Source organism: Prinia subflava, chromosome 4 (genome assembly GCF_021018805.1).
Source record: "Prinia subflava isolate CZ2003 ecotype Zambia chromosome 4, Cam_Psub_1.2, whole genome shotgun sequence".
NCBI lineage: Eukaryota > Metazoa > Chordata > Aves > Passeriformes > Cisticolidae > Prinia > Prinia subflava.
In genome coordinates this window covers 13,864,163-13,891,666 of record NC_086250.1, presented here as the reverse complement: position 1 = coordinate 13,891,666, position 27,504 = coordinate 13,864,163, and the positions used below count along the sequence as shown (strand labels likewise).

At 41.6% G+C, this 27,504-nt stretch overlaps 1 protein-coding gene across 3 annotated transcripts in view; it reads right to left on the bottom strand.

Annotated features, from left to right (window-relative positions):
• LOC134549715 (transmembrane protein 178B) overlaps positions 1–27,504 on the bottom strand; it is a 273,157-nt gene that overhangs the window by 197,213 nt on the left and 48,440 nt on the right. For all 3 annotated transcript variants that reach the window (XM_063395585.1, XM_063395588.1, XM_063395587.1), the window contains exon 2: positions 20,433–20,546. In XM_063395585.1, coding sequence (XP_063251655.1) covers positions 20,433–20,546 — 114 coding nt within the window. The remainder of the gene's footprint in view (positions 1–20,432; positions 20,547–27,504) is intronic.

The window sequence follows — 27,504 nt, the reverse complement described above, 5'->3', positions numbered from 1 at the left end:
CTAAAAAAGCTTTTGAAATCCTCCCAACCTCTCTGAAAAACACTTTCTTTCCAGCATTCCCAACAAATGAAATTGCTGGAGAAGGCTCTCTCCAATGGTCACTGTTCTTTCTAACCAAGAAGAGCATCCCTCCCCTCTTCATATCTTAAAATGATACTTAAGACCCTTGAGGTGGCAATAACCACAAGGCTAGAGCAGCCACAGAAGCTTCTCCTACACTCTTCAGATGATGGATAATCTGTCTTGTTCAGATTCTCATTAAAGGCATGTCATAAATTGGGAAACAGAGCTTTCAAGAGAGTCACATCCATGATGGAGAGACATTCCTGACAAGAACAGAGCACAGCACTTAGTGAATAACATCACCAAGATGTTCTTGGTCAACAATTAAGGGAATCGTGCTGCATCCTGAGCAATCATGCTGCCAGTCAAATATGCCAGAGTAGGATGCAGTCCCAGAGGAGCAGGGCAGATGCTTCTGTCCCTGGAGAAGGAAACACTTGGGGCTTTTTCCAACCAGAGATCCATTGCTCACTGCTGCTGAGGGCTTCCCAAAGACATACTGCATCAGCACATTCACCCACCAACTAGGTTCTGCTATTGCCCAAAATAGTCTGGTTTATTCACGAGCAGCCACAGCTAGAACCAGGGGCAAAGCTTGTGCCATTATGTCATAATCCTGGCAGTAAAAAGCATCCACGGTGATTATGAAAATAATTTGGGTTTGTGATGCACATTTATAAAGCACTGTACATGCTATTTGTAATGCACTAGTGAGTGTATGTTTGTTACTGAAATTATGAAGGTGAACAATTCTTTGCTGAATTCAGCATTTAAAACCTGATATAAATTTAATATCAAATGTTTATACTACAGGGATTTTGAAATTTGGAAGAATCAACAGCAATGATCAATACTAGCTGACAACATCCACCTTACCACATACTTAAAGCATGTTGAGAAAGTGAAGCCTTAAATTTGTCCCTGAGGGAGTGTGAGGTGACACATGACACAGTAACAGTCAATTAACTCAGTCTTTGTCATCAATATTTTTAATGTACACTGAAAAATACAAGCTTTTTTAATATTAACTGTATCAAAACAGTAGTGCAAGCACATAAAGAGTGAATTATCTGTGCATTACTATTAATAAATAAATTCTATGTACTGTTAATAAATACCCTAATAGCATTCAGCTATAATGCTGATATTCCTCAGATACTAGAACTGTGTGACAGCTGTGTCCGAACTTTATTGTGATCCAGCTAGAATAATAACTAACTAGTTATGTTCTTCTCTTTTGTAAGAAGAATGTAACAAGATAGCCCTGTGATAAAACTAAAACAAGGTTAAGGAAACAACATCAAAAGATTATAAAAGTAATTCTGGAATGCAGATAGCCCCCTCATTGCTAGGTTTTGCAGCAAGCACATTTCAAAAGCTCTCTACAGTCAACACGCCTCTAAAACTGAGGTTCATTAACCCAGACAAATTTTCCTAACTAAGAAATAATTTGAACAAAATTAGAATTCAAACCCTGGCTTGCTGTACCACCTGCTCTGTTGTGACACTGCAGTAGTGGAGTTTCTGCAGCTCTAAAGATAGAGTTGTGCAGTCAGAGCCTGAGAGCTGCCAAAGCAGCACAGGAAGCACCTGAGCAGCCCCAGGCAGGAGCGTGGACAGAGCAACTGCTGCCCACAGGATCCTGAGCCTGACAGCAAGGGAATGGGGCTGGCATTGCGTTGTGTGCCAGCACTTTTACACTTTTGTGTAAAAGTTTGTTACAAGAGTTTTTACAATTACATTCCTCATTCTGAATGAGATCTAATCAAATTGCTGAAGAACAAGCCTGCCACAGGAACTCAGCTGTTAAAAAAAAAAAAAACACACATAAGTCAAACTCTGCTGATTTTGGCTGGGATTGAGTTAATTTTCTCCATAGTAGCTATTATGATGCTTTGTTTTGGATTTGTGCTGGAAACAGCATTGATAACATGAGGATGTTTTAGTTACTGCTAAAAGGAGCTAAAATTGCTCTCCTTTTTTATTCCTCACTATACCTCACCAGTGAGTGGGCTGAGGGTGCACAAGAAGCTGGGAGGGCAGACAGACAGGACAGCTGACCCCAAGTGACCAAAGTCCTGTTCCCTCTCAGAGAAACCAGGGGCTCATGTTGGGCAAATGCACCGACAGAACGTCCTGAAAAATGCCCCAGCCCACATGGCAGTTATTAGCAGGTGTTATTGGCAAGGTGGAATCTGCCCTTCTACAGCAGAAATGGACATGGAGAGAGGACAGGATGGAAACAGAGCAAAGATGAGGTGTACAGACATGTTTCATCCACATAATATTAGTTCAAAAGAACTGCCTTATTACTGTTTCTAGTAGCAAATTGCTGACCCTGTGCCCCTCAGGAGAGACTTCCTTCAGTTCAAAAAATATCCTTATCTGATGGATAAATACCCAATACTCAAAATTTGGGTGATAAAACCAGTGAAAGCACAGGAACAGGGCTGTCAGGAAGCAGTAACAGAATTTAATAACCATATTGTCTCTTATAGGAAGCATCCATAATGACTTTTTAAGGGAAGGATTTTAGAGTCTGGCTGCTGTGACTTTTGCATGGTAACTTCTAAATCTTATTGAGCAGTTAGATAGGAATTTGTTTGTTTGTTTAATTGCTATGGGTTAGAAGTCAATAGTAGAAAAAAACTGAGCAATAGTTCATGCTAGAGCTTAGAGAAAAGACAACAGATGAGTATGGTTTCTTTGTAAATGCATAAATTTGAAAATTCAACTCATTGGAAGTATATGCTATTTTGTGTAATTACAATCCTCAATCTTCTTGTGAAAGACAAGCTGTTTTTCCTATGTTTGGTCTACAGGGAGTTCTGAAAATAAGCAGTCATCTTTTTCTAAAAATTCTAGATTATCCCAGCTTTCTCTAACATGCTCTCAAAAAAATAACTCGAGAATAACATTTTTGTACTCAATGATGACACTGTCAAACATTTTTCTAGGCACATAAAACATCTGTGCAAACTCAAGCCAGTAAAGTCTATGTTGCCTGAGTAAACAAGCCTTTGCCTGCAGTACAGTCATGTTCCATTTGTAGCTAAAGTGGAGTTCTGTATTACTCAGTTTGAAACAGGCCTCTGCTAGTAATCGTGGTGACCCGAAAGAGGCTGTTTCAGACTGAAAATGGGGAAAGGGGACAGTATTATATTGCATGGCCCAATAGGAAGTACGGAGTCGTGGCAAAGAGCTGATACCAGGCAGGCTGCTACCTGGAGTAGTAATTACACACTCCAGCAGCAGCTGCTCTCACCAAATGTTGTTCCCTGTCTCCCCACAAGCCTCACTACAGACCACCACAATACTGTAGATTCTTAGAATCATAGAACAGTTTGGGCTGGAAGACTGAAACTACCTTTGAAGGCCATTGAATCCAATCACCCTTCCACTACATCAGGTTGCTCAGAGCTCAAGCTCAACCCAGCCTTGAGAGTTTCCAGAGATAAGGCATCACCACGTTCTCTGGGCAAATCTGTGCCAGTGTTTTACCACTCACACTGTAAAAATCGGCCTTATAACTACACATAGTCTAAATTGACACTCCTGTAAAAGTTTGAAACCGTTGTCCCTCATGTCACCACAACAGGACCTGCTAAAAGGTTGTCACCTTCCTTATAAGCCCCCTTTAGGTACTCAAAGGCTGCAATAAGGTCTCTCCAAAGCCTTCTCCTCTCCAAGCTGAACAACCCCAGTTATCTCAGTCTTCACAGCTAAGGTGTTCCATGTCTTTAATATCTCTGTGGCCCTCTGGACTCACTCCAACAAGTCCTTCCTGTGCAGAGGAACCTGGAGCTGGATGCACTACTTCAGGCTGTCCCCATATCCCTCTGTGAGAGAGTCTAGCAAGCAAATACAGAAGGGGCCATGTGCTTCTGGTTGAACATTGTCTGCCCAGCTCCAGCTGGTAGTTTAAATGGTTTGTACCAAGGATTATGTTGAGATTTGTGCCCATTCAGCTCACTGAGAAGTCATCTTTGCCACCTCTCATCTCCCTCAGATCAAAGGAATCTCAATCCCTCCTCTATCTCTTTACAGTCACCATGGACAAAGGCAAGGAAGTGAATCCTCAATATGACATACTATTGTGCAAATAACTAAAATTCCTCTCATGTAGAGGTACCTGGCACTATCTTCATTATTATAAAAAAAAAAAAGAGGCAAAAAAATCAGCTGGGAAAAGTTCCCACAGGTACATAGAGAAAGAACAGGGATATGCATATCTCAATTTCAAGTTAGAAAGAATAAAATATTCATGCATTTGAGAAGGATGGGCAGGGGGGATAAAAGTAGGAAAGGTGAAAAAAACATTCAAAATACTTTTTGAAAGGTAGGAGGGAAAGGGAATTCTAACTAATGAATGACCCACTCTCCCAGATTGATACTCAGGCTCATGCTGCAAGATCATAATTTCAAATAACATTCCTGAAGGACTCAAGGTTTTGCAATGCAATATACAAATGTAGCTGTAATTATGACTGCTCGTCTCAAGGCAAACTTAGCATTCAGGAGATTCTTTGACTTATGTTGCCATTTGCCACAAGCCTCCCAAAGCTAGCTCCACCACTGGAATTGCTCAGAAAGTTTGCATCCATCATGTTTTGTGCTGGTTCATCTGCTCTGGGAACAAAACATGGAATTTTCAAGATTCATTTGTAGCTTTCAGGGTCATTTGGGATCCCAAGTAGCCCAATTCCTTTTAGAAATCAATACATTATGATAATTTATTTCAGAATCATAGTTCTCTTGCTTTTGGAACACCAGTATTCGTTGTATATGTGGAGGAATCTTTCCACAGCAAAAAGTACCCAGTACTATGGTGCAATTTTGCACACACCCTTTTCTCCATGAGTTGGTTCCCAACCAAAATTCTTTCCTCCACTGAGAAAGCAACATCTTCACTGGAAATCTCAGACCTAACTAGCACAGAAATAACAAATACAACCAAACCTGCCAGAGAGACACCTTTGCTGGATAACTGCCTATACTAGCAGGTAATGTTGCACATAACCACAACAAGATGCTGACCATCTTACTTGGTCTCCTGAGGAATGCTGAGCATTTCCCACTGACCATCAGGCCCTTTAAAGCATACTTAATGTCAGATACCTCAAATTCAGGTACCCCAATTCATTTCCCTCTGAAAAAGTCACCCTTTTATAAGTAACTATCTCATTGATGTCACAGCTGTGCTCAGAACTGCTTTCTATCAAAGCTGAGAGGCACAGCTTTCTCTGTTTGTTTTTCAATGGCTGCCTAAAGGTCATATTCTTCTCCACAGCTACTAATTCTGCATGTGCAACAGAGGGTATAAAATATGTTTATGAGGTTTTGGTCTCTTCTTCGTAAATATAGTCTGAATTTCTAGTACATGCACCAGCTCTTAGCACTGAAGAGCTCAAGGACATGGGAAAAATAACATCCTGCTCTCTTCCTACTTCAAGGCCCAGGGCTCACCAAAATGCAATGACTTAGAAATGGATGGAAAGCAATGCCACTGCCACAGACAAAAGGATTTACAAAAGAATTAATAAATGGCTATCACTTCTCTTGCCTCGGGACTTTTCTGGGTAAATTATTACTCTTTAAATCAGTGCACTGTGAGTAAGCTGCCTGACTCCCATTAACATCAGTAGCAATGGCATAGCATAAGCTTTATGTGCCAGTTCTGAGGACTAATCACAAAGTTGTATCTGTAGGGCACACGCTTTGAACTCAGCAAATCTGCAACTTTCCTCTGTCAGACTCTTCTTTGAAGAAAAAAATCACAAGGAAGTGGGTGGGCTGCCAGCTAAGCCACTTCTTAACCCACCAGAACTTCCCCCATAACTCCAACAAAACACTAAAGCAACAAGTAGCTCTCTTGCTGCATTTCCAGTAATGTTAGACAAGGTAGAGGAGCAAGCAGGGATAATTTTTTTTGAGCAGGAAGAAAAAAAGGATAAAAGAAATCACATAGAATTAATGCAGTAAATGCACCATCAAGATAAGACTGGGGGTTTTTTAATACAGGATGAAAGCTGGAACACTTGAGAATAATTTCCATGTATGGATTTGGAAGTCTAAAAATAACACCTAATTTAACACAGAAAAAAGACAGTAACTGACCCTAAAATAGATGGTGATGAATACATTCAACATCAAATTTTCTCTATTTTCTCTTCCCTTCTGTGCTTGCTGGCACCTTTTCCACAGCCCACCCCTTATCATTTCCCTAAAGAGGGAGAAGAGGCAATCATTTCTGAGCAGTCTCAGAGCAGCTTTAGCAGAGCAGGACAGCCACGACGGATAAGGCTTCACAGGAGAGCGGTTCCGTCAACTCGGGTCTTGTTATTGTTTGCCTGAGGTGCTGGGATTTTGTCTCAAGTCATGCTACAGTGACAAACATCCAGCTCTTTTGGTTTCCATGTGATGTTGCTCCAGCTTTCAGACCTCCCCTTTCTGCAGCTGTTCTCCCCTTAGCAGCAGTACATCTCCCTGGCACAGGCTTTTGGTTTAGTAAAACGCCCAAAATGACCCACACAGAGGCACCATCAGGGAAAAGGGGATACAGGAATAAAGCCAGCCCTGAAACTTCAGTCTTCCCATCCCAGGGGTAGGAGAACGGCCCAAGGCTCCTCCACACCACTGCAGCTGCACCTTCAGCCCATGGAAAGCCAAAACCACTGACTCTATGCTATTCTCCCTCTATTTCTCCCTCTTCAAAACTGAACAAGACCTCCTCCACAAAGCTCTTGCTCTCCAGTAAAATCTACTGGTGAAAAAAGTTCTTGGGATCATCTCTGTCAGGGCCAATTACAATACATTTGCATTAGGGGCCAAAGTGCTTCTAGACAGCTTTTAGATGAGAAGCACACAAATGCAGCACACAGACACCAAACCAGTAGCTGGCCAAAGCTGAGAACCTGAAGAACAGGGCTGTGAGTAGAACTCATACCTTACTTTCCAATGCTCAACTCCTCCAGCAAAGCACGGCACTGAAGCAAGGCACATTCTGACCTGAGCACAGCCCTGGGAGCCAAACTGCACGGCTGCAGCTGCCATGGTGCTGCATTTTGGGAATGGCAGGACAATACTGCAGGAGAAGGCTCAAGAGACAGCAGCAAAGCTGTCTAAAGTCAAGAGAGAGCTCTGCACCAGGAAGAGATCAGCTCTTGCTAGAGCAACTGTTTGTACACGGTGATTATGCACAGTGGTGTGGCTGTAAATGGGAAACATGCCCAGTAATTGCCTGCAGTATGCCTGGGTTTAGCTGGTGCTCTCAGGTCTCTTGCCTTCACAAGCAATATATCAGTTTGGCCTTCCCCCACACACACTCCCAAATAATGAGAAAACTCAACTCATTGCAGGAGCCAATGTTCTGTTCCTTTTGCCTGGCCCACCAGAGCAGCTATGTCCAAACACATCTCACTTACTGATGAAGCCAGAATTGTAGGAAGAGAAACAAAACCCAGTGAATTCAGGACAAATGAAATATCTGTTTTCTGCTCCTTCATAAAAAATACCCACAAGGATTCAACTGTCAGCTATTGATATTTACTAACAGCAGTATTTCACTTACACTACTTACTGTCCTGTGCCATTTGCTGCATATCCATCCCTGACATTCACATTCAGGTGGGTCTAAGACGGGTACATACAGTACTGTCCACAATAAAGTTTTTACAATTTGGTGCTCCAACTAGTCAGAACAATTACCAAAACAACTATTTTCTTGACCATTCTATGTACTGACTGACAGACATTTTAAAAATACTTCACCAAGACCTCTTTGTTGATAGTTGAATGCAACAGTGGGCAAGATTTTCATTACACAGCACCCAGACAATGAATCTCACTGCCCACAAACCATACCTGTAAGACTAGTTGGGGTAAATGCACCGGTGTGACAATATCCCACATAGTTGATCGAATGTTCTAATGACACCCAAATGAACTCATCATCCCAGGCACCTGTAAGTCAGGAAACCAGATGTGCTGTACTACTGAACAGCTACGTGTGATCTGGTACCACTGAACCCCATGGATGTTGACTAACACCAACATGTTGATAGCCTCATCTTCACATCACCTGCAGCTCTGCCCTGGATGCTGTGGCCTCAGACATGTGCCCACGGCTCTGTGGCACTGCAGCCAGGGTCATGGACTGGCCAATAACAAAATAACAAACCTAGCCCAAGCCAAATAGTTTGAATTTTCCACACTTATGCCTCAAGGCACATTTACCTGTTGTGTAATACTCAGGTCTGTACAAACAGACCCCATGGCTCTGATGGGGTCAGTATAAATAATGTGTGGGCAAGAGCTCTCTTCTATGTGTCTTGGTACTTTGGTTTTGGGAGCTGCCTGCTAGCTATCAGCTGGCAGGTGTTAAGGAAAAGTAAAAACACACTCTTAATAGCTGGTTTTGTTTTATCATTCAGTTGAAATTAAGAGATTGATCTCTATTGATCTGTGGAAAGGCTCCATCTTTCTGTTGCTTATCAGCGTTGTGCCAAGAGCTTGACACACACAAACACAAACAGAAGTAAATTTCAAAAAGTAGTGAGTGAAGAATGGCAAACTCATGCCAGTCTCATTCACCATCAGACTTTGCTGCAAAAGGAAAGTGACAGAGGCAACAGCTTCTGGTTATTGTCTCAGCACTGCCAGAGATGTCAGGAATTTGTTTGATTTTCACATAAATCTAATGCATCCACATCACTGAATTATAAACAGAGGAGAGAAATTCTCTCTATACACAGAAGAGCATCTAGGCATCACATTTTTATTTCCCCCAGCAACTTTTCCATTATGCTCTGTTTTCTCTTTTAGCTTCTCCCCAGGTATTTACACATATCACCTTAGCTCCCTTATTCCTATTCTTAAAGGCACCACTGAATGCTCATCCAATTGCATTCTCAGCTTTCGGAAAAACAAACCAAAAAACACACGCAGCCTCCCAGGCATACAAAGAGCTCCTCTCTGCACTCACCACTCCCCAAGGCTACAAGATTCCTGCTCCTACACCAGGGAGTGCTTTCTCTACTCATGCCTACAGCACAGGAATAAAAGACTTGGAAAGCAGCAGTATCCTTCCAACTGCCAACCATACCACTAAACAGCCACCACCAGATGTTTTTCCCTTTCTATCAATATCAAAATGAAGGCAGCTGTCAAAGCAGATGGCGTTCTGTCCCAAACTAGCTCCCCTCAATCCCGCTAAAATGAGATTGCTGTGCGGACCAGAACCCTCTGCAGATAACTTGGGCCACATCCTATCCATGTCCTCCTTGACTGATCTTCCTTCTGCCATCTTCTTAGACAGATTTGCAATTCCTACAGGCCATCACTGCATGGAGATTGCCTCTCCACAGCCCCTCTCTCAGCTAATGCATCTTCTGAGGACTGCACCAGCAGGTTTAGGAGCCTCCCAGACCTTACTACCAGGCCTTTGCCCTACAACAATACTGATTATAATTTCTCTAAGCACTTCTTTGGTACAGTAACAGATCAGCTCATCTGCTCTATGAGGAAAGGACAGCGAAACACTCATCATGAATCCAACAAGCCAGTGACAAATGGCCTCTCTTCACTGGCTTGTAAAATACTTAGGCTCCCCTAGTTATGATAAAAACCACAAATAACCTTACCTTGCACTTGTCATATGACTGTCAAAAAGTGGGGATTCCTTTACCCCTGGGACTCTGCTCTTGCTTGCATAGAGGATTGGTTCCCATTGAAAGCCAATGCCAGAACTGTTAATCAGGGAATCCTATGAACTAGCAGCCAAAGAGATACATCAAATGATCTAATCCATCCATGCATCACACAGATTTTCAAAGTGCTCCTGCCTGTGCAACCCTTCATCTTGTCAAAAAGCTTCACCTAGCAGAGCTGTCAATTCATCTCTTCAGAGAACTACTGATTCCTCACAGAAAACTGAGCAGACACACTGAAATACTAATCCTACTGCTATATCAAGGAGGGTTTTTTTGCATTTCTCTGCCTGGTTCCTTGTTACAAAAGCCTTTCATTCTCAGTTCCTTCCACATGAAATATCTGGTCCTCTGTGGAAGGGATGACACCACGGACTTTACTACTTCATCAGCTAAAGTCAGTACAGAGGAGTGGTGCCCCAGCAAAGGGTTAAGTATCACTTGTTTAATGACTAAAAATCCTGCTTTCATGTAAAGACCTAAACACCCATGAAATACAGCAGAAATAACCAACATGTAGGTCCTGTTACACTGGGTTCCATGAGAGATGAAGATATTCCTGAAACAAGCCAAAGACCAGTTCAGCCCAGGTTTACGTAGAACACATCACAGGTAGCTCTAATGCACCCTCTGGCAGCAGATGGTAACCACAGCCAGTAATCATGGTCAGGACTATCCTGGTCAATTAATCATTTCCTGACCCATGCCATTTTGGGAAGAGAAGCAGAGCTGGCTGTGGCCAATCTACCTGTCAAAGAAGATTTGTCACCCATAAAAGGTTCTGCCCAAGCCATATCAGGAAGGCCATTTTTAAAACATATGCCTATAGGTATCCTTTCAGTGGGCTTTTTTTCCAGATTCTCTGTAACAGGACTGATAATTACCATTTCTCAAAATGTACTGATTTGATTATTTTTCAAAGGAAATGATGGTTAAGATTACTTGCAGATAAAACTGAGTACCATTATGTCATTTGTGCTGTATCAATTGCTGTAAAATCAGCAAGGACATTGGTGTAGAATGCAACTTAGACATGGCAGAAAAACCCCAGCACCTACACACACTGTAATGGACAACCTTTGATCCTTGTTCCTCACTCTCATATCTCCAAGGACCTGGGATTTAGCAGGTTCTGAGGAACCCCCACTTTGTTGTATCTAATCCACTAGCAGCTTTTGAAGGTGGTTTTGCTATTTTTCTAGCCAAAAATGTGTACTTGGAAAATGTCTATTTCAATTCTGGCTTTGGCCACTGAATTCTGAAAATCTTAACTTTTTTAATATCTTTAGAAAAGAACTATTAGTGATATTTGCTTTTGCAAGGCTTTTCTAGGAGATAGGCTGCCTAGTCCCTGGCACTACAGGACACAGCATTGTCTAGCACTTGGAGCAGTGGGAATCTAAGGACCTGAGTTCTGTTTCTGGCTCTCCCACTCACTCTGACATTTAGCAAGTCACTTTATTTCTCTGTAACTCTTTCTGCGAAATGGGTGTGCTTGGGTTGTGTTCCTCCTTTGGCACTCTGTTTAACTCCAAAGGCTACGAAGGGAAAACCATTTCCTAAGTGTTTCAAGACACTCGAATGGAAGGTGCACTACACGCCATCAGCAACAGCATTAACAGAAAAGTTTAACTGTGGGATCTGTCCATTTTCATTGAAATGCCAAAAAGTCCCAGATCTCAAGGAGCCTTTTCTTTTCTTCATATTTTCCTCAATATTTAGCACCCAGATGCTGATTTTGCACCATTTTCATCTTAGAACATCTGTTCTTGTTTCAGTAGAATTATTATTTTGGTATGAATATAAGCCAAACCAAACTCTTAATCCCCAGCCTATAGCTCCCTTCTGAATAGGATCTTTCTCTGTAAGGATTCATGTCTCTACTGACTTCCTCAGTGGAAGAAAAAAGATTAAGCCTTGCCTTGGCAGTTTAACACTTTTCTTCCATTGGCAATACCATCAGGCATGAGAGTAACTTCTAAGGAAAGCATTACATCATGCTCAAATACATGATAATAACATGCTGCAAAATGGATTCTACAAGGAAGATTGATTTAGTGTGTGCCTCTGATGATGAGTAAAGACCAGCTGGTACTGAACTAATGCATTGCTGAAGATTGTATCAGATTAAGCCAGTAATTCAGCCACCTCCATGTCCTCTCCCATAAAATTTTAATAACCCCAATCTTATGGGAGGAAAGAAAAGACAGGGGCCCTACTGAATTATTTATAACCTTAGTTACGTACGGCAAAGGAGCCCCTCTTAGGTGAGCAACTGATATTCTTCCATTGATTTTCTTCTCTGAGAATATCTAGGTGGGAATCAAGTTCGGGGGGAAGGAAAAAACCACAAAACACACAAGGATGCAAAAGGCAAGCCAGAAAAGACTAAGTTGATGAAGGCAGAGAGGAGAGAGAATTTGTATTTATTAAAGAGATATTGATCAGTTGCACACACCAGTGGCAGACAGACTCAAATTATCTGTCATAACTCCAGTGATGCAGAGGGACATGCAGGCTCAAGCTCCATTAAGTATAACCTACATCCAGAGCAGCCAGATGAGATCTGCGAGACTGAACTCTGAATTCCCACAGGAGATACCTGCAGTTGATTTATATTCCTGATTTCTTATTCCCCCACCAACTGTGCAATCAGTTCCTGAAGGTGGGTTGGGAATAATTGAACAGCTAAACTGTGATTCACCCAGCCAATTAAGGAGTCTTGGGATGGGCCCTAGACAAATCCTTCAGCTTCACCTGGTCTTCTTGGACCGGAATTAGATTCAGCTCTGACAACACGGCCAAAACCACAATGACCCAGTTAACACTAAGAATCTGAAGATGTAAAGCTGCATTATGTTTTCTGCACATTAATATTGACACATTTTTTTATTTTTTAAAAGCAGGAGGATGTCCTGGATTGTACATGAGGATGAGGTTTATTCTGTAATTCAATGACCAAAAAGCATCACGGCAAAACAGTAATTAAAATGGCAACCACTTCCTAGTAGCTATTGACATATAAAACTCACCTTCGTCTTTCAGACTGTAGCTTGTGTCAGGTCAGAGCCAGGTTGCTTGATTCAAAGTTTCTTTCCCTCTCTCTCATGCTGGCTGCTATGATGTTTCCTTGGGGATGGTGCATGGCTTTGTGAACAAATCACACTAAGCTCATTTCCAAAATGTTCCACTTATGTCTATCTTCTTGCACTAAAGTAAGGAAGCACTTAACTCCTCATTAGTAGCTCTGTATGTGGCATGTAATCACCTTGAAATATTTAACTGCCAGGATTTCATCTCACTAACATTGTGGGGTGGGGCATCGGACCGAGGTATAAACAAACTGGGACATAAATCATCATAAACCAGGCACTAAATTGGTATATAAATCAAAAATTATACAAGTCAAATGGATGAGACCCATTAGAACCTCCTGTTTGTTCTTGCCTCTTCTTTCACCCTAAGAATGCACAAGGCATCATTCTTGATTAGCCAAGAGACAGAAAAACGCCCATCTCTCCCCCCTTGTGTCTCTCAAGAGGGAGAGAGGGAAACAGAGAGCTCTGTATGCATATTAATAAAGCTATATTTTGACTGTCTGAATGACTGGAAATCATTAGCAGTGGTATGTTTTACCTGCCAACATCTCCACATGGCAACAGGCAAAAAGTAATATTTCTTTGCAAAAAAATCACTAGTGGGACTGGAAGGGGTTTGCTCTCAATTTTCCTGCACTCAGAACAGCTCTGTAAATACCTTAAGACTCTCTTCAACAACAAAGATAAAATGTCTTCTTTTTTCCTGTGTAAGTGTGAGGCAATGCAAAACATCACCTTAGCCACAGTGAATCTAAGTGCTTGCACTTACAAATGTAACAAAACAAAAAACCCCAAAACCTATCAACATGAAGGTTACCAAGCCAAGTAAGCCAAATCTAGGAAATACAGAAATGGGGCCCTTTGAAAGGATCAGTGTGAAAGCTGAGAACACAAGAAACTCCTCAGCAAAGAGCAAGCAGAAGAGAGATCAGTCAGTTGGCCACACCTCCTCTTCCCTCTCACACAAGCACTTCCCTCCTCACTTACCCTAAAACTCCTTGGTGATGGGAAGACAGTCCAAGAAATTTCTTTAGAGGTGGTCCCTAGCTGTGTTTTCTTCATTTACTCCGACCCAGCGAGAGCTGGGTGGCCATTTGAGGTTTGGTTACATAGTCTGGATCTCTTAGAATTGCTCTGAAAGTCAGTGGGAGCTGTGCTCTGGAAATACGTAAAACTCGAGCTTGCCTTATATCCAACTGGATACCCAAAAAACCCAAAAAGTCATCTTTGGTTGTCAGGCCTAAAATGCAAGTTATAGCCAACCACAAGAGGTTATTAGATATTAACAAATTTATATTTGCATGCCTTTCTTCAAGACAATGACTAGAAACATGACAAAATCCATGAAGTGGTTAACTCCATCATAGGATCAAGAGTTGTGTAATCTGCAATTAAAAAGGCCAACAACCATACATTGAGCAATAAAAAGAAATCAAACAGAGGCATCATTGAATGGAAACAGAATATGTCAAATGTATGGAACAAGGCAAGAGTGTGTGATTACAGTTATTAAAGACTCAATAATGAGTGTGCTTAGAGGAGATAAATTAAGGCCGAGTATGCAGCCCAAGCTGGGTCATCTAACTTTACATGCTTCTATTTGCAACCTTAAAAATGCTCATTTGATTTTAAGTGAACTTTAAGCAAACAAACTGCAAACACAGAAATTTTAGTGTGGGAGTTTTTTACTGATACAGAAGAGTGGCTAGAGGGTCATCAGCAGAATCAGACTACCCTGATTCACCTGTGATCTCTATCAAGTGAGCTGCTGGCTAAGAGTGGAGGATGAGATCTCCCTGCTGCAGGTGTTTCCCAGCTGCACTAGCAGTAGATGTACAGTGAGACTTCTGGCTTGTGCAGTTTGAACAGGGCTTTGGAGGGGATCCTGTGCTTTTCTGTTTGTTCCCCTCTTCAACGCAAACAACAGATCATTTTTGCGCCTTCTCTCCAAAATTGTTCCACTCCAACCTTTTTCCGAATTGCAATGCTTAGTAATCCCTCATCTCACCTCTCCAGCACTGTTTTACCCCTTTCCTTGTCCTAATTTTCTCCCTTCCCAAATATTGTCCATATTTGCTATTCAGACACCCCTGTCAGGTCAGAACTGGAGAGTCTACTGATCCTCCCTTACTCCACCTCTGCTCTCCTGCCTGTAAGAAGCAAATAAAAAGTAGTATGCAGTTGGGAAGGTTATTCATCAGTGTAAGTATTAAGGTCACAGGCATATTAGCAGATCCTAAGATGAAGCCTAGCAAAAGCAATAAAATCCCTTACAGATCTCAAAATAGGTCTTAGGCTTCAATGCCAAAAAAAAAAAAGTATTATCTTAGCTTGAAATAGCAGGATATGAAGAAAACCCTACAGCAGAGAGAGAGGGAAATGAGAAGGTCTGTCACTACCACCTGGTCATTAGCTGTGGGAACAATGACTGCAATGAAGATCCAACAACACAAGACCTCCAGGCATGTGAGCACCTGCTGCCTGACTAACCTCTGGGATGGCTGCCCCGTGTGCTGTCATAACCAATGCACTGAGGAATGACATCATACTGTCAGCCAAATGGCACTGACCAGCAGGATGGGGCTGTACTTCAGAGTGCACTTCCATCTGGGGGCCCAGGTAGCTAATTAAAACTGAAGCAGGATTTCCTCGTAGAGGCACATACAGGAGAGAGTGAAAGAAAGGAGCAAGAAAAGTGGGATGCTGCCTATTTACTTCAAACACTGCTTTCAGTAGTACCCATGAAAAAAACAAAAGCAAACATTTTCTGGGGTCAGCCACTATTAAAAATGCAACAATTAAATATTTATTGTTGCTTATAACAGCAGATGGGGCCATGTCCATAAGCCTGCTGGTGTTACCAAGGCATTATCAAGCTATCAACTGAGCTTCTGTGCAATTCTCAACTTCATGTTCCATGGAATGAAAAGGCTTGGGATGTCCATAGATTAGAAGTCTACACATTACAGAAACTTGAAGTACAGACATTTCCCTGAGCATTAATTGTTACTGGATAATTTTCCAGTAGTTTTACTGGTTATATTAAAATATTACCACTCTGTACACCCTGTAGAAATTACTCATTTCCTCCAATACTTGCTCTTCTCATAATGTGCCAGGCTATTATTACTTTTGACTTTAGAATTCAGTTTTTATGCAAATGGCTTTTAGACCACCACATACACAGGAGTGCTGCAGCTCCAGAGTGCAGATGAATGTTACCATTCCAATACAAAGTGTTATGATTGTTGTTCTGACAATGCAGCTCTCTGCACAGATACTTTAAATTTAGAGCCCATGTCCTGTAGTCCTGCAGTATAAATGTGGGGGTAGAAGACAGGTAAAGGACATCCCACAGGCAAGGAGTATTTTCAAAAAGCCCAGGAAATTCTTAAACACTTGGGAAGCATCAGCTACCTGTTTATGAACAGGTTCACTCTAAAGCAGTCTGGTGACACAATTTCTTAGCTGTGCAGAAAAAAATCAGTTTCCATAGCAATTCCAGCCACTTCCTGCCCAGATGCAGCACTCTTCACATTCCTGGACACAAAACACAGCCGCTGTGGAAGACAGGCTGAGGAGGCAATGGCAAGCTGGAGAAGTACACACAAATTCCCTCTTTTGTGGCAGTGTTAAATCCAAAGTAAAAAAATCAGGTTTGTGACATACAGGGAGGAAGGAAAAATAAAAGGCTTCTAGGCCAAACTATCTACCTCACACAATAGGCTCTGTGAATCAGCAAAACAAGAGCTTTTAGAGACAAGGAAGAATTTTTTCTCTCTCTTCTGATGTAGAGACTTTTATGCATTATAACATAAGCCACTGGGAGCTCTGCCAAAGGCTGCAAGTGCCATGCAGAAATTGTCCCATTTTCAGCTACCAAGGCAGGAGAAAGGGAAAAGGGAGTCTTGTACTTGTTCTCTGAGTGAAAAACAAACCTCACTCTTCAAGAACACACACCAACAACTTGCTTGTTTGCAGCACTTTAAAGCCACAGTAGTGTCTTCATCTGCTGTGGAGAAAAGATGGCTCTTTTACATGAAACAGTTAATTCTCAGAGTGCAGCATAAGATGAATATAGAGCCTGGGTTGCCTATAGCCAAATAAAAATACAGAATAAAACAAACACACCCACACAAAGCCAAATAGGGATGAAAGCAAAATGACCTTACTACAGTCCTTCTGGTAGTTAAAAAAAACCAAACCAAAAACAAAAACATGTGTTTGTTGTTCTTCTAAGAGTAACATAGTAGACTGAACACTCCCTTGGCTTTGAGTGCCATATCCCTCAGTGGCTTTAAGGAACAGCTCTGTGGGCTCCTGGAAGATGCTGAACTGAATACAGCCCATCCCCTCGTCACTTTGGAGGTACTGCCATTTTCATTACAAACACAGTCTGCTTTGCCATAATGTACTAGATAACAGTTTCCTGAAGATTTTGGGACAAGCGAAAAAAATTAACATCAACATAGCCTCCCTTTTATTGTCAGCTTCCTTAAAGCACAAGCACCCAGTTGAAATGCTTATTCTATCATCTGAAAACACCTCTCACCCTTCCCAATTCCTCCACCATATTCTACAGCTCAAATCCCTGCCATGAGCACATTCCCATGTTTTGTGAACAAATCTGTAGCACAATGAAAGTGAACCTACAGGAACAGAATAAAATACATGGAACAATGTGTGAATAAATATGGACCTGCTCACATTTTCTTGGCTTTTTACTGTAATAATGTCTCCATTTCTAAGAGCATCAATGATGTTGGTCTCCTTTTTTCATTAAAAAAAAAAACCTACCATGGATCAGGTTTTGTACTCAAAGCCAGGGCCAAAGTGTGACAAGGTGAATGCCTAACAGTGACTCTGTCATATCAGTATGTCAGCATCTTCCATAAAGACAGTTACTTGTGCTCAAAGTTGTTGGACACAGCTTTCCTCTGCTTTCTCTTCCCCTCTCAGCTCATAAAAAGATTTGTTTTGTCTAATTAGATGAACATTCATCTCTTGACAGGCAAGAGCTGACAATACTACCATCATCCTTCCCTCCATGCCTGTTTAACCAGAGATAGTTGAGAGGAAGTGATTGCAGAAAAGACAAGTCCTATTTCCCCAGCTCATACTGCCATAGGCAATCAATATGGAGCAAAGATTCCATCTTGAAAATGTCAAAGAGAATGAAAAAAAGATAAAATCAAAAAGGGTAAAGTCAGCTCCAACCATTCCTCTAGGACCAGCTGCTCTCTTGTGTTCTTCTAGCACAGCTAACAGCATTGCTAGAAGAGTATCTGCTTTGTGTGCTGAATGGGGCCATGGGGTCCTCAGCCTCAAATGAGTTGTCTCTCACCCACTCCCACAATTCAAGAGAAACTGCTGGAACATCAGTCCTGCCACCCAGCAATCTGAAAAAAGCAGTTTGCAGTCCACGGTGGGAACCCTCTCTCCTCTGACCCCCAACCCACTGAATACGCAAAACAACAGATTTCTTTCACAGGCACCACAGTTGGCTGTCCATACACAAGAAAAAGAAAACACACAACTGAAATGCAAAACAGCAAATTATAACAGTGGCTTCAGCCTGGAAGAGGTATTTGGGTTTACTAGGGTAACCAACTATTCTGCTTTCCCCTTTCCATTTCCTCTGAAGTTCTCCAAGATGCCATGTGTTTCTCCAGGAAACACTTTTTCCCTCCCTGTCTCTTGCTACAGATCTGAAAAATAATCCATGGCAAGAGAAAGAAGATAGCCAGGCCCAGGTCCTTCTTTTGCTGCTTGTCACAACATTCACTAAAAGGAATAGGAAAATTTTCTGAGAAAAATAACGCCAGGTTGACTTGGGAATATCAGATTGACCAGTGCTGAAATAAAGTAGCTGTGCCCCAGGTGAAACTAGTCCAGAGGCATGGAACAGGGTCAGTTGCTAAGGCAGGGGCTAAAATCACACAGATTTTCTGAAGATTTACCCTACGTGGTCCAGTGTCTAAGCTGCACCTTTGGAGACTGACAAATGCCCAACACACAAAGCTCAGGAACTTGCTGATCCTACCAAGGAATGCACACAACCTTAGATGACCAGGTGTATCACCCTTTATTTGAGCCATTGTTGAGATAAAGATTAATTTTAGAAAAAAAAAACTTTAACAGTGAGATTCCCAGTAGATGGTTGCAGAAAAGTCATTGTTACCCACAAAACAAAACCACACATACACAAAAAGCATAAACCAAAACCCCTTCCTACTGCCCTATGAGCCCTAAGAGAAGATATCTTGGGTGGTGGGTGCACTTTTATTTATGCTCATAGATGAGCATTTTTACATTTAACAAGAAACTAACACAAGCAGAAGACAGGTGCCAGGAGAAACCCGAAGGGAACTGAACCTTCTGATCCTCTGATTTCTAATTAGCATGACACAGTATTTTGCAAGACCAGCCTCTTACAACCTGCAGAGAGGTATAAGTTCAATTATTCCTTTTCTTTGTCATGTCACAATAAAAATATGTATTTATCCACAAAGACACATTAAAAAAATCAACAGGCATTTAGCAAGACCCTCTAGAATGTTCTTGATTCTTTACCAGAGTAGACTAGGAAGGCCTACAAGCACCAATGAATCTCAAACCATGCTGGACCTCACCCCTGCAGGAAATTAATTATAACATTGAACCGTCTCCTCCTTAGAGCTTAAAAGGACCCTCTAAAAGGAAGGCAAGAGCCACGCAAGGGAGTAGTGAAACACACAGAGCTGTGGGAGGTGTCTCAACCACAATCAGTATTGCCTCAACCCTGCCACCTTCAAGGAGATTTAACTGCTTCCACCAAAATAGAGCTGCTCAGGATATTCATCAGTCCCCATGAAAATGTAGTAACAAGAGCAGTCGCAGTGGCATCCTGCCTTGTGAAATACTACCTCTTGTGTTTTATCAGTGAAATCTCTTTTCCATCTCCAGATGAGAAAGAGACAAGATTTCAGGTCAGCCAATACATCCCAAGGCAATTCCATCCCTGTCAGATCTTGTCACTTCAGCAAATGTTACAAGTTGGTGACCACTGGCTACAATTATCACTGAGGGCTAAGCTCCTTCCTTGTGCCTTAAAGGGTGCAGCAATTCTCTTTCAAGATCTTCAAAGGAGAGTGATGCCACACTCACACAGAAGCTGCTGGCAGTGGGACATATTCTGCAATAAAAGCCAGCAATGAATTCTCCTGGAAGCAGGAAACTCAGCAGCAGTAGCGGCATGAGAATGTGCTCACGTACAGAGCATTCCACTGAATTAAAAAATAGGGCATTGATTTTGTTATTCATTTCTGTATTTAACTCAATATTAATCTCTGCATACAAATGCCTTTTCCCCACCACCACATTCACGTGGCTCGGCAGAATTTCCAGTCAGCAGCAGAAACAGAGATGTAGGTCCTAAGAGCAAATCGATCCGTCTGCTACAAAGACAAACCGTATGTGAGATGAGGGCTCTGAGGGGCCTCACTCAAAGCCTGTGCTCTCGTTTACCAGGGAGCACTGCCCCCTGCACACGAGGAGAAGGGTGAAGAAAGGCAGCAACACTTACGCAAGGCGTGCCACTCGTCCTGCCGGATGGTCTTGGTGATGTTGTAGGTAAGGTTCTTGGGGATGGTGGCTGAGGAGTAGTGGTACTTGATGTAGGAGCACCGCTCAATTGCTCCTAGAAAAGGCAAAATGCAGAAAAGGGTGGTTAAAGGAATGTAATGTCCTGCCAGCTATAGGCCAGATGGGTTTGACAGCCCAAAGCAAAGCAATCCCTACCATCCCTGCCCGCTGTGACAACCAGCACTCTGTCTGGTCCATGACATGTTAGCTGAGATCCAAACCTATGATATAGGAAGTCTATCTCCCACACATTCCAGGCACCTTCCAGACTGGCCTGGAGTAGCTGCCAGTCCTTCTTTCACCATAAGATATCTGTGTGGCAAATCACCCCTCCTTTCATGTCTTCTCTGAACTATGAGCTAGCAACTGCCATGCAGTCAGTGTATAGAAACTATAAATTCAGGTCTTAGCTTTTTGTGTCATCATAGTCATGAATCAATGTCCATACTGCAGGAAATGCACAAAGCAAACACCTTTGATCTTTCCTTAAATAATAAAAAACAACACAAAAATTATACATATAGATAGTGAACAATTTCCTGACCCTTTCCACCCCACAGAGGAAGGACATGTGACAGGCTACACTGTCTCTTGAAGGTACCCAGACACTTTTACAGCAGGCTCAGAGACAGAATTCATTGGCATCTCTGAACAATAATGCTCAGATGGCAACACCAATGGTTGAAATGGGCAATTTTTTTTTCTCTGTATTTTCCTCAGGATTTCACCATGTTTCATGGAAAAAAGCACCATGTGCTGCTTCTGATGTCTTCTGATCACATCATTACACCTCCTTTTACAAATACTTTCCTTCCTGTACAATGATTGCCCCTCCAGGATCTGATCTCCTGGCATCTCTCTGCATAGTTAGTGTCCATAGAAGACATAAGAAGTCCATAGAAGTGTCTGGTGTAGTCTGATGCTTTCCATGAATTACAGCCTAGCCAAATTCCACATCTGATCAGAAACCTGTAACAGTATAACTGTTCTTGTATTGATGAAAGCCAGACTGGTTTCCTACATTGCTTTTGCCAGCATTCTCAACTAATACTATCTTTATTAGACCTTCTCACTAAGTTGTCAGAGTCAAAGCTCATGGAAGTAATTTTCCCACTAACATTATGTTATTTTGGCTCAGACCTCTGCTAACTAAATAGGTATCCTTAATGTGGCTGGCCACATTGTTTGCTACTAGCTACCCCTAGTCAGACGCAGATATGCTGGAAATGCTTTTATGTATTAAAAATACATTAAGATGAGCACTCAATAGAATAAATTAAATGAAGCAATGAATTATATAAATAATAAAGAGCACTATACACAAGGAGGCAGGTAGAGGACACTTACTGCCAGCCTGAACTGAAAAGGCAGAACCATTAGCCTTATATCGACAGTTCCACAGGGTAAAATATGGTTTTGAACCACTACAAATTTCTACTAAGGGTTTTAAGATACTACTTGGCATGAACTTAGATCATAGACCATGAATTCACAGCATGAAGAAGAAAACCTGTGAAACAAGTTATTAATTACATTACAGACTACCAGCATCTTCCAGAGTTAGTGCAGTATAAACATCTGAGGTCCTCATTGTTTGCTTCTCTTAAGTATTCTTCACATTCTGCCTTTGACAGCAATTAGATTAGACAAAGCCAAATATTATAGGGGGAAAAGGCAAAATATTTACATATGTATCCGCCTGCCCTGACAGCGTGATGGGCTTCTGTGTGAGTCTGCACCATCTGGGCACCAAACGTACGCCCAGAATTAAAGTTTCAAACTAAGAATAGTATTTAAATAAAAAGACAGATAGTGTGCAAAGAGCTTTTAAAAAATCCCCAAATCACAACCTTGCCTTCTTATAGGTTTTCCTATTCCCTTTTGCTCAGTTGCTTTCATAGATTAGAAGCATCAGCAAGAAAACAACAAATGCTTATTTGTCCAAAATTAATCTTTAAGTTACCAGATATCTGCCCAAACAAGAGATTTATATAGAATAGTAGAAAAGGACACTGAGCCAAGATACAAAATAAAAGCTTACAGAAGGAAGGGAGAAAAAAAATCCTGTTCTATTTGCAGGTTTTCTGGAACCAAAAAAGGCTAATTTCTAATAAGGTCCATCAGATATCTAATTCTGCAAAGACTTCTGGTGGTAATGCAGCAAGCTGTTCAATATCACTTTTATCACCAAAGTGTAAAGCAGAAAGATTATTGGCTGAATTCAGGTCATCCCTTGACCATATCCATAATTTTGGGTTTATGTTTACTTGCCCCTGCCTCTAATGGGACTTAAGCATACAAAAATAGCTTTGGGACCACTGTCAACCAGGGTGGGCAAATAGGCCATGGCACAGCACTTGGCACAGCAGTTCACAGAGGGCACTGAAGGCCTGCCAGCTCTACCAGGGAGCAATGGTATCCACTCAGCAGAAGCAGGCAGTATCATACTGAGAAACTCAAGATTTTCATGGCCCAAGATGACAATGTTTGGGATTGCTTGGCATTTAAATCATAAACCACTTATTTAAACCCACTCTCACAAGTGTAGGAGAGTGACTTTGCTGAGTTAATGCCACTACATCAGCCTATATCTAACTAGAGACAAGAATAAGATTTCAAACTTAAGAAAAAGGCTTTTGATTGCCTGGATCTGGCAATAAAAATTAGGAGAAGGGTGAGTTTATGAGTAATGATTTCATGCTTCTGATGTTTCTCTACTTGTTCCACGCAGAAGAGAGTAACGTTCAAGATGCACAAAGATCCAAGTCCTGGAGGTCCTTGTGAGCAAGAGCAGCAAGGATCAGAACTCCTGCTCTGCTAGAAAGCCTTCTCAGAAAAATGCTACAAAATCCTTGTCTTCAGAAGAATTACTAGCTATACTCACTCTAGTCTTTGGGGTAGGAACCAAAGCAAGCTTTCCTTTCCATATCCTCAACAGGGTAACTGCAATTTATGAGCATCTCCAGTCTTCAGCACAAACTCAGACCAAATGCAACTGCAGCTTTGCTCTGCACTTTGCTCTAATAACTGGAAACAGTATTTATAGAGCAAAGCAGTGAGTAGGGTTTTTTTTTAGCTAGGAGCCACCACAGCAAGAGTTATAGCTGGCCACAAGAAACACAAAAACCACCACAAAGCTGCTCCAGGGACAGATGCAGTACATCCTATATTTTTCTGACCAAAGGGAAATGCTTGCTTGAAAACCTAAAGAGAAGTAGCTGACATCTTCCAATAGAATGCTAAGAAAAGGATCAGCAGAAGGACATGACTAGAACCATGCAGAGCAAACCTCTGCCTCACCATCACAAGCACAGGTGCTCAGGGGATTCAGCAGCTGTTAACTGTGGCTGCCAACCCCCTGTTCCTGCAAAGGTCAGATGACAAACAAATTGGAGATAAGGAAACTAGAGACAGCTTCATCCCAAGCAGCTAAGCATTCACAGCATCAAACTTGCACCTCCTCTTACTGACTCACTTAGCTGGCTCAGTTTCCTTCCCATATCTGCTGATCATTGCGCCATACTATTACCTTATCATTCCATAATACTTCCTCTTCTACCCATTACAAGAAAAACTTTTAACCTAGACCACAGCACAAATATCACTTGAAAACACTGATGTTTTTTCTATTCAGTTCTCAGAACTTTACCAAATAATATCCTGATGTTAGTCCAGCTGCTAAAGAAACTCAGTTACCACTGCATTAATGAAGCTGTAAACACTATCCCAGTAAAGGCCTCAAACTCTTTGGTAATGCAGGGAGTGACCGAACCATTACCTCACTCTAAACAGAAGAGGGTTGAGGTCAATTAAGGTCATAGTGCTGGTGTCCAGACTCGATTTGTCTGACAGGTAAACACACAACTTTTTCAGAACTTTTGGACCAGTATATGTTCATCACCATCGTGCTCCCACCACTCCCCTAAATATAATATTTCAACTCTTTCAAACACCAAGCAACAGTTTTTACCATGGTAGATTGAAAGAATAGAATGGTAATTCAAAATGCCACCAAGGTATTGGTTACTTCTGTCCTAAATTTTGGACCTCAGAAGTACCCAGAGGAATTTGTCCTGGTCAGTTGACTTCTGCAAAGATGGTTGCCAAGTTTCACGAATTTACGATGCCCGTGTGACTGCATAGTTTAGTATCTGTATAATATAGACCAACACATCTGAGAGCTGGCAACAGCTTGACTTTGTCTTTCATCAAACTGGTAACCTGTGAGAGCAGTTAGGTGACTGTAGTATCACTTCAGATCCAGCCCAAGATGGCACAGAGTTATTTGCATGGGTTATCTGAGTACTCCCCTCCTGTCCTGAGGACTAGAATATTTCACACTTCCCTCCCATCTCAGCTTTCAGGGCTGCAGATTGTGGAACCATCCTTAAAGATTGGCTACAGATTAACCCAATGCCTGTGAATAAGTTACTTCTGGTGGCCAGAGGAGTTCCAGATAGAGAAAAATTTTTCTCCCACAATAAGATTCTTTGCAGCAGTCCCTGGGTTCGAGCAGTCAGCAATCTCAGATGCAGGGAGTCAGCAGCTCACCCATTCTGGATGAACTATGGTGTTCATCCAGATTCAAAATTCATTCCAGACTCCATAAGCTATGACTGAGAGTCATCCTGCATTCTGTAACACGCAGAGATCTGAACCAGAGGGTACCCATTCTTCTCTTATAGTATGCATATTGGTTTCTAAGAAGATCCAGCTGTAAAACTAGTGTTTGTTTTACTACAGTTCCTGTCAAAGCTTTTGATATTATGAGCTTCCCAAAAGATTGGTGTGGATATTCCGAGCCTTTGCTACCTCCAGGCAGCTTTTCCTTCTTCTGTGTTGCAGACACCTCTGGATGAACTGTTTTGTAGCAAGCAATTGCACAAAATTCACCCTTTGTGCTAGTTCTAATTTTCACAGATCTGTTTGAGAATTACTACACAAATATTTGCTAGTAAAAGGAATCCTAGCCTCTGGCTTGCAAACTGCACTTACTACATATATTTGCTCTTCATTATGAGAAACTGCCTTCAGTATGAGAGATTGCCTTCATCCCATGGTTTGGTTACTGTTCCCTCATCGAGTGACTATCCCCATAGCAAAGAAAAATGTAGATTGGTCATTTAGCCTCTAATTGTTTCACATTATCTTCAGAAATCTGTAAAGCAGAGGAACCCACAGTTCATAGTGGGTTGTTTTTCTTAGTACAGCATTTCAGTAAGGATTCCAGAGGCTATAATCACAGTTAGGACCAACATTTGGTTACAAAAAGCAATTCCATGAGGCATATGTATCTATTATTGTCTTAAAAGTCTTCTCTCACCTGGAAAAGTACCCTGTTCATTCGTGTTAGCATTTTTGCATCCTTCATACTAGCCCTGGTGATTCAGGCTGGTGCAATTTCAGAATTATCACCCTCAGAAGTATGTGCTGCCCTCAGTTACTTTAATCATTCCTTATGAGTCATCAAAACTCATCTGGAGGTACCTTAATATAGGCAAGACTCTTGCAGATACAGCATGAATTAACTGGTCAAATTAAACCTTGGATGAGGATAGGAGAAATTAAGTTCTACTTTGACCAGCTGCTATGACATAACTGTAATCAGATTGCAATCAGATTGCAATCAGATATGCTGACTAGATAATGAACTCAGGATGACTTTTTTAATGAAATCAGATACTTACTAGAAAATATTGTAACACCTTTAACAGGATAATTTTGTTATTTCTACTTGTTACAACCACAAAAGTACTGGTTACATATTTTTTTCCAGATCTATAAATAGATTAATACTAAAAATGTAGGAACACTGTTCTTCTGCCTTAACTGTAGTATTATTTATGTTAAAATGGTTCTCTAGATGTCCAATGCCCTGCTCAAAAGAGGCATAACTTCAAAGCTAAAATCAGATCTAAAGATAGTTCATGTTGCTTAGGACCTTGTCCAGTCAAGATTTAAATAGCTCCAAGAATGGAGGTGCACATCCTTGAGCACCTATTCCAACATCTGACCACCCCTAATACCTAATCAAAAACTCCATTGGTGCCACGTGAATATTTTGAATAATAGAATAGCTCAGAGTAAAGGGCTAAAAATCTAGGAAGAATATGCAAAGGAACACCACCTTAATCAACATGTTTGGTGAATATTCATTAACTTATATGCATAAATAGAAGCAAATGTTCTAATTGACTGAGCTCAACATAGATTTTCAGTTGCAGCATGGGCAAAACTATTAGAACAAGAGATGATGTCTTTTCCTAACTGGCCTGGCATCACCCTGCACTGAGGTTCAGCTGGATCTGCCAGTAGGGCTTGTTGCTACCTGTCCTAGATAGTGCAGCACCTCCTGGTGCTCATTGTTGCTTGCTGTGAGCTGCCAGGAAATTGGGCTGATGTGTCCCTTCAGGTGATGAGCTGGAGTTTGTCTGTTGGGTTTAAGTCTCAGTTGCCAGCCTCTGCAAGTGGACAGAGGTGCACAGTCAGGTTCTACTCACCTTCTGGACATCTGAGTAAAATCAGAGAGGGATCTGATCCAGTGCCCCGTCCCCATTCACAGACAGACCCAAGGGTTACGTATTGGGAGAGACAATGAACGTGTCTAGAGGAACATGTGATGTAGATCAGGAGGGCACTTTTGAAAATGCCGCGTGATCATGTCTAGTTATCGTGCTTTGGTTCAGAACACAACGTGCGAAGAGGTGATGCCCATTCTTCACAAATAAAGCTAAATCAGAAGATGTGCTGATGGAAATTCAACTAACTGTACAAGAGCAGAGCCAGTTTGAAGTAACATCCCCTTCTTGTAAATACAAGGTGAACACTAGGTCCTAAGCACAAAATGTTTCTTTTAAATTCAACCCCACCATACCACACCAGGAAAAAAAACAACCAAAATTTCAGGTCACCAGAAAGATTTTGTACAGCCACAGCTGCAAAACTGTATTGATCTGTAACTAACTTTGAAGTTGCCTTTAAAGAATAATTTTAAAACTGTATTTCAATTGAAA